The sequence below is a fragment of the Amphimedon queenslandica genome, unplaced genomic scaffold, assembly GCF_000090795.2.
Source record: "Amphimedon queenslandica unplaced genomic scaffold, v1.1 AMPQUscaffold_13258, whole genome shotgun sequence".
NCBI lineage: Eukaryota > Metazoa > Porifera > Demospongiae > Haplosclerida > Niphatidae > Amphimedon > Amphimedon queenslandica.
This window is the reverse complement of record NW_003546506.1, coordinates 14,441-22,264: the sequence shown is the minus strand read 5'-3', so window position 1 is coordinate 22,264 and position 7,824 is coordinate 14,441. Positions and strand designations below refer to the sequence as shown.

At 33.0% G+C, this 7,824-nt stretch overlaps 1 protein-coding gene and 1 long non-coding RNA gene across 2 annotated transcripts in view; both read left to right on the top strand.

Moving 5' to 3' along the window:
- The first annotated feature begins 6 nt into the window (after positions 1 to 6).
- On the top strand, positions 7 to 392 carry LOC109583990 (uncharacterized). The gene is made up of 2 exons (XR_002185800.1): positions 7 to 94; positions 150 to 392. It is a non-coding gene; the product is annotated as an uncharacterized LOC109583990 (long non-coding RNA).
- A 612-nt stretch (positions 393 to 1,004) lies between these two features.
- The window catches only part of LOC109583978 (uncharacterized), an 8,987-nt gene continuing 2,167 nt past the window's right edge, over positions 1,005 to 7,824 (top strand). The window contains exons 1-20 of the mRNA XM_019999526.1: positions 1,005 to 1,144; positions 1,843 to 1,974; positions 2,021 to 2,275; positions 2,376 to 2,482; positions 2,718 to 2,797; positions 2,856 to 3,004; positions 4,394 to 4,591; positions 4,640 to 4,789; positions 4,891 to 5,154; positions 5,204 to 5,310; positions 5,375 to 5,451; positions 5,756 to 5,898; positions 5,955 to 6,140; positions 6,294 to 6,452; positions 6,522 to 6,797; positions 6,846 to 6,958; positions 7,010 to 7,089; positions 7,134 to 7,288; positions 7,339 to 7,524; positions 7,574 to 7,785. Of these exons, the coding sequence (XP_019855085.1) occupies positions 1,072 to 1,144; positions 1,843 to 1,974; positions 2,021 to 2,275; positions 2,376 to 2,482; positions 2,718 to 2,797; positions 2,856 to 3,004; positions 4,394 to 4,591; positions 4,640 to 4,789; positions 4,891 to 5,154; positions 5,204 to 5,310; positions 5,375 to 5,451; positions 5,756 to 5,898; positions 5,955 to 6,140; positions 6,294 to 6,452; positions 6,522 to 6,797; positions 6,846 to 6,958; positions 7,010 to 7,089; positions 7,134 to 7,288; positions 7,339 to 7,524; positions 7,574 to 7,785 (3,102 nt within the window). The 5' untranslated portion in view covers positions 1,005 to 1,071. The remainder of the gene's footprint in view (positions 1,145 to 1,842; positions 1,975 to 2,020; positions 2,276 to 2,375; positions 2,483 to 2,717; positions 2,798 to 2,855; positions 3,005 to 4,393; positions 4,592 to 4,639; positions 4,790 to 4,890; positions 5,155 to 5,203; positions 5,311 to 5,374; positions 5,452 to 5,755; positions 5,899 to 5,954; positions 6,141 to 6,293; positions 6,453 to 6,521; positions 6,798 to 6,845; positions 6,959 to 7,009; positions 7,090 to 7,133; positions 7,289 to 7,338; positions 7,525 to 7,573; positions 7,786 to 7,824) is intronic.

Genomic DNA, 7,824 nt, shown 5'->3' with positions numbered 1-7,824 from the left:
GTCTATTGTTAATTGTACTACTACAGTTGATCCTGATACTAATGACACTGTAACATGTTCCTGTAATCATTTGACAAACTTTGCCTGCCTTGTGGTAAGAGTATAATCTATTTTAAGCAGCTTAATTTTTACTTTTTTTCATTTAATAGGATATTTCATCTAGAACTGGTAGCTCTCCTTCACCACGTCCTGATACTTTTGCATTAAGAATTGTATCATATGTTGGTGTATCTCTCTCACTATTAGGACTAGTAGTAGCAATACTAACATTACTGTATGAGAGTTTAATGCATCAGAGTAAAACTAATATACACTATATCATTGTACATCACACAGATTACATAACACCAACCACATTGGTGCAACCAAAAAAATTTACTATATAACACTAATAATCATTTAACATTGCGTATACATATAACACTCCTTCTCGACATGAAATGAGTGCTATTTCAGCTAGAGCTCTGAATTCACAAATTTCTTCTTTCCTAAACCTTTTGTTAAAATTTTGTTAAAATTTTGTTAATGCATCAGTGAGAGCTGGTTGTATAACAATTGGTGCTCTCATCAAAGAAAAGTGCATAGTGATTTGGATTTGTTCAACTCAAAGAAGCTCATGTTAAGCATCATTCAACTCCTAAGCATACTCGTCATGTTGAGCAAGCTGATGTGATGAATTTAAATTTTTTATTTCCTATAAACTTTAAACATTTTTATCAGTTTATAGTTAATTTGTATGTTCTTGGTAGTGCTGTATATTTTTTACTTCATTAATAATAGCAATATAAACAACCAAGGTAGAATAGATCTAAATCTCCTTTGTAAAATACAAAGAATTAAAAATGTCATTGAAGCCATTGGATAGGGTATGATCCTGGACTAGACAGTTCTCATTGCCAATCATAGTTATAAAGAGTAGTTATTGTATATGTATACATGTTCTCTCTGCAGGAAATTGCTCATGAATGCAAACAGAAGCCACTGAGGTATAAAATTTTATAATCGCTTTCCAACTTTTCATATTTCATTTTCTTTCTGTCTTTTTCCTTTTTTTCAGCTCACTCTGTGTTTATGGCTCTACTTCTTGCAAGGATTGCAAGTGCAATAGCTCTGCTTCTGTGTTTTATATGTGATGTAGGCTCACGTAAGTATATTCCTATTATAATAGTACATGTTATAACTATAATTATTGTGCTGATGTGTTGTCTGTAGTTTTGCATGTACTGTTATTAATGTATAGACTCAGTACAAGTTAGTGTAATGCTAATAGCTCTCCTTGTATTGGGGTAACTGTAAACTGTAATGAATATGGGGGAGTATAGTTGGGTCTTTTGTTTACTGTTGTAAAAAGAGTTATTTCATAACACTAAATTTATATCTAATTATGATGTAAATTTCCTTTTTAAAATTCTTTGTTGTCAACCAGTGAATCACATTTTAGCCATGTTTATGGGTTTATTTGTATTCAGTTATTTCATTAAAATTCTTATCAAGCTTTGTGGAAGCCAAAACAAGAATTGTCTACACATGTTGTCTTGCTCTAGGCTATACATTTATGTAGATGGAGTGCTTTATACAGCAGATAAAACAATTCTATGTAACTATAATATACTGACTATTTAGACTATTAACAATCTAGTATATTCTATGTTAGCTTATAGTCATCATTAACATCTTCATTAAGAGGTAGAGTGTGATAATCAATATTGATCATATTATACTTCAATATATGCAGTGACTTTGAGGCTTTATTTGTTTATGCATGCTTTGCTACTACAGATGTGTACATGCAGTAATTCTCATTGCATATAATTATGTGTTAATGCTATGCTCTTTTAACAGAAAATATCATACTTGATCAAGATCAAAACCCTGTCACTAATTCCTACTCTATTAATCAAGGATATCCACTTTCTCTACTTTGCACAAATATAAATGGAGACACTGTTACATGGAACTTTCTGAACAATGAAGGTATATGTATTATATAATTTCTTTAACTTTTGAGTCTTGCTAATAGTTCAAAGTTTAGCTACGCTAATAGCTTCAAGTTTTATACCATTAAATGATGGAATGAGGAGCCTTATTGAACAAATAGATGCTTTTAGAAGCCTCTATCGTGTGGACATGGGATCAATATCTGCTTTGACCAGCTATACTAATAATGAAAATGAAAATGAAACCATATTACCTAATTCGGACATTGCTGGTCCTTACTCATGTGTCTCTGACAGCATTAATGGCAGTATGACAAATGTGATTATTAATGTCAGAAGTATGTTAATTTATAATTAGATAGACTAATTTTATAAATTGTTTGTTTATACTGTTGTCTCCATGTTAGTCTAATGTCGTTAATAAATTTCTTATACTAGATCCTAGTGGATCCTTTTCTCAGTTCTTCATCAGATCCACTAGTAACCTTTTTAATGTTAGTAATGTCAACAATCAAGAATATCAACTGGCAGTCCTTGAAGCAAATGTATGCTATGAGTCAATCATTCTCTTTGTTGTTTAACCACAAATAATGAATGAAGTTCAACTATGATAGAAGCCATTGTTTCCATAAATACTTGTATATATGAGGCCATGATGATTAAAGGCCACTGTATAGTATAAATCTGTTAGATACCTCTTTACCAGTGTAATATCTTTATCATTGTCATAGTCAAGCTTCTTTTAAATTCAATATCACATATTGCTCCTTTCCTTTGCAGATATTCACTAGAGCTGTCATCAATGGCTTAAATGTATCAGCAGATCCAATAAGAAACATATCCTGTTACTTTGTTCCACTGTAAGGAACACAAGCCCTCAATTACATTCACATCTTCTCATTTAATACATTTATATAGTACTGCATCTGAAGCTAGTGATGAAAAACTGCATCGTTTTGAGTGTAACCTAAAAGAGTATCCATCAAGTGATTCCTTCAGAGAGTCAGTTGCACCAGCTATTACTAGCTTATTATCTGAGCTGGGATTTCAAGACACTCAGACATCAGGTAGACACTGACTATCTGTATTGATGTATATATGCTGTGTGGAAAGGTTGAGCTGATTTCGACTTCAATATTTTGAGTTATGACCATTTTTAAAAATTGGCTAAAATTTGATAAAATCATTGTACTATAGCCCATGGTTTTTCTAAAAAATGGCCCCAAATTTATATTGCATTTTCTAATGCACATTGATGTCCATATGCTGTATGGAAAGTTTGAGCTGATTCTGACTACAATTTTTCAAGTTGTGACCATTTTAAAAAATTGGCCAAAATCTGAAAAATCCTTGTCCATGGTTTTTTCCAAAAAATGGCTCTGATATCACCCCCAAATTTTATTACATTTTTTGATACATATTGATGTCCTTATGCTGTGTGGAAAATTTGAGCTGATTCCGACTTCAATTTTTAAAGTTATGACCATTTTTTAAAATTTGCCAAAACCTGAAAAAATCCCTGTACTATATATAGCCCATGGTTTTTCCCAAAAAAATGGCTCCAGAATCACCCCAATTTTTATTACACTTTTTGATGCATATTGATGTCCTTATGCTGCGTGGAAAGTTTGAGCTGATTCCGACTTCAATTTTTAAAGTTATGACCATTTTTTAAAATTTGCCAAAATCTGAAAAAATCCCTGTACTATAGCCCATGGTTTTTCCCAAAAAAATGGCTACGAAATCACCCCCAATTTTTATTACACTTTTTGATGCATATTGATGTCCTTATGCTGCGTGGAAAGTTTGAGCTGATTCCGACTTCAATTTTTCAAGTTATGACCATTTTTTAAAATTTGCCAAAATCTGAAAAAATCTCTGTACTATTTTCCTGGTTGTAGCAAGGCTACAAAAGTTGTGGCAGCCATTTTGTTTGGGGATGAATCCTACTTAGTAACGCTACCGTGTTACTATATTTATTTATTTTTATTTATAAACTTTACAATACATACTATGGCATGTGACAAAAAGAAAGGAAACTATAAAAAGTTGTATCAAAGGCAAACACAGTATAAAAACTGGCCACCTAAATATATAGCCCATGGTTTTTTCCAAAAAATGGTTTTGAAATTATTCCCAATTTTTATTACTTTTTCTGATACATATTGATGTCCTTATGCTGTGTGGAAAGTTTGAGCTGATTCCGACTTCAATTTTTCAAGTTATGGCCATTTTTAAAGTTGGTCAAAATCTGAAAAAATTACTGTACTATAGCCCATGGTTGAAAAAATGGCTCCAAAATTTTATTACATTTTTGTAAATTTCTTTTTGTAATTCAATGCTCATGAATTATAAATTTGGTAAACCTGCCCTTTTTATAGTTTGTTAGTCTTTATTATGAAAGGGTATGCAATTTGTGCTGTGACATGTTGACATGATTTGCTGTTTGTATGTAGATAGTGGATTCTGTGATCACAATCAGACAACATCATCCTTTGGTAATCATATATGGTCTGAATCAGTTGGTGGTAGTACGTCTGTACAGCCTTGTAATGGCAGCAATGATACCAGGGCTGTCATTAGAATGTGTCAGACCAATGGAGATGGCTGGAGAGATCCTGATTATAGTCAATGTGCTGAAGGAGGAATTGGTGGTAAGTACTCTACTTATAGTTTTGTATCCTTCATTCATTTGTATATAGTGACTGGAACTCTAGTCATTGTTGTTCCTGATAGTGGAGCTATTGAGAATTCTGCTTATACTATAAATGAAGGGTATCGGTTTGCTTTGCTTTGTGCGACATCAAACAGTAGAGAGGAACCAGTTTGGATTGGTCCTAATGGCAATCAAAGTATGTACATGTACATCTCTATATTGTCTCCTGCAATTATTGCTTCTGGCATATGTAATATCAAGAGTGGGGTAATATTTTACTGTTTTATTTTTCAACAGTTCCAGATGTAGCAGTCTTTGCAAACTCAAGCTTCATAATCATCAATGGGAGGAGAGAACTCAATCAAGGAGTTTCTGTGCTTGATTTTATGCGATTGTTTTCCTTCAGGACCTCTGAGGAGAATTCTCAAGGAGTTTTTTTAACAAGTTATTTTAATGGACTGTCTAGTGACAGTGACTTCTTACTCCCTGATTCAAACATTGGCGGTACTTACATGTGCATGTCTGGGAATCAGTCTCAATCTGTATCTGTCAGTCTTAGAAGTATGCATCAATCTAGTGATCCTTTTATTGTCATAATCTTAATTTTTAGGACCCACTGGAATGTTTTCTCGATTTTTTTTCAGGTTCACTGGTAGCATTTCCTCTACAATTAATGTTAATGACAGAGACTATCAATTGGCATTTATTGAGGCAAATGTATGTAGTTAATTATTTTATTGTTATGGCTTTGATATTATTGTTCTGCTTTTTATGTTTTTAGCTGCTTCCAGTAGTTGTTGATGGACTAAATTTTTCAACAGATCCAATTAGAACAATAGCCTGTCAGTTTGTTCCTCTGTAAGTTATTGAGCTCAATCCTAAAGATCCTATTACTATAGTAGTACAGGCACTTTGGCCAAATTTTGCTAAAATTTAAAAGGAGATTTTTCTCCATTTTTATTACATTTTCTAAAACTACATTTGCACGCACTTATGTTGTGTAGAAAATTTGAACTGATAGGGATTTTTACGAATCTTTAAAGTGCTGTCTTTTGTCCACATTGCTTCCAATTCTTGAGTTATAGTTACCAAAAACTTTCCATTATAATTTGTTATGCTATTGTTATGTGAATAATAGTTCACCCTATTTTTAATGCTATAGTTCTCAGTTTAGTAGTAATGGTCAAGACCGCTTTGAGTGTGATGTAAGAGAGTATCCACCAAACAGCTCATTTGTGGGGGATGTTGGAAACAGACTATCTAGTGTCATCTCTAACACAATTTTTCATGACATACAACTATCAAGTACATACTTTAACAATGATTCTTAAAGAAATTTTTATCATACCTTCATTTTCCAGACACTGGATTTTGTAATTTTGAAGAAACTTCGACATTTCCATATGGCTTTTTTACTTGGCCTGAGACTGTTGTTGGTAGTGTTGCTAGATTGCAATGCTCTGAAACTACATTTGCTACTCGAGCATGTAACAATGGAGCTACTTGGGGTGATCCTGATTTTAGTCAATGCAACAGTGGGGGAGGTTGTAAGTAACAGCATTAGTTATTAATACATGTCCACCTTCTGTCCAGTATATGCTCATTATGTTTTCATACTACGTAAATCATTCTTGCATTAAAAAAGTAGCTGTAATACAATGTTACTACATGTATGATGATTTTCTGTTTTTTTATAATAGCAAGAGGATCATTTTCAATTTTTGACCTAAACAGAGTATCTGTCAGAGAATCTTATACAATAAATCAGGGATATATCTTTGGATTGAGATGTGGAATATTTGGGGGTTCAGTCCCAAAAGTGGATACATTTAAATGGTTTGATTCAAATGGAAATGAAGGTATAGAGAAATACTTTTATTTTATGCATGTGGTTGTAACATGATGCTAAGGAGAAATATTTTTTATAGTTCAAAATTTAACCAAGTTCATTGACTCAAGTTTCAGATCAACAAATGAGGGAACAAGACTCCTTAATCAAGGACTCTCCATTGCTGATTTCAAAGGACTCTATTCACATCGATTTATTAATGACTTTGAATTTTTTGATGTAGCATATTTAGTAAGTTATGTGGATTTTGACCGAGAGGGTGAATTGATACTACCTGGTACAAGTATCTCTGGAACATACACATGCAGATCTTCATCTGGGAATTATTCTCAAACAATTTCAGTCAATACTAGAAGTATGCAGTTTACTGCTTTACATTAATTATTATCAATTGTTATTTCAGATCCCAGTGGCTCATTTTCTCAATTCTTCTTCAGGTTCACTGCATTATTTACTAATATAAGTGTCACAGATGTTGAGGATAAAGACTATGAACTAGCAGTCATTGAAGCAAATGTATACACAAATACTTTTTAGTTATGTATTGTACTTCTACTTTTTAACTAGATATTTTTTGAAGCTGTTGTTAGAGGTTTCAACTCAACAATAGATCCAATCAGAACAATGTCCTGTCACTTTGTTCCACTGTAAGTTGACTGCATTAATAAAGTTGTACTTATAGTAATTGAGGTAGAATGGAGGAGAATGGCACTGGTGATCGTGTGGAGTGTGATGTGAGGGAGTATCCACCAAACAGTTCATTTGTGGAAATTGTTTGGCAAAATATAAGTACCTTTATATCAGATCGTACTGAGAATAATGAAATACACTCTATTGTAATGTCAGGTATAGTCTACACCTTAAACATTATTAATTATACAATTGTTGCTTTCTAGTCACTGGGTTTTGTAATCAAAGTCAAACTGAGTCACTAGAATTTGGTGCTCATACATGGCCAGAGTCAGTTGGTACTACTATACTTACAATGCCTTGTGGTAACTATCCACTGATGAATGTCACTCGAATGTGTCAGACTAATGGAGTTGGCTGGGGAAATCCTGATTATAGTCAATGTGAAACTCGTGAGTAGATGAGATATTAATTTGGTGGTTTATTATTGGTATACCATAGGTACTTGTGAAAATGAAACTATTGTAACAAATCGTGGTACATTTCAATGGCCAGTAACACCTGTTGGATCATTAGCTGACCTTCCTTGTCCTCATGGTCCTATTGGAGCTAGAGCTATTAGACAGTGTAGAAGGAATGGTGTATGGGACACTCATGATATATCAAACTGTGCTGATCCTAGGATTACTGCTGAATTTACCAACATAGCTGATGTAAGTGTGTACCAATTGAAGTATTTTAATTTGTATCCT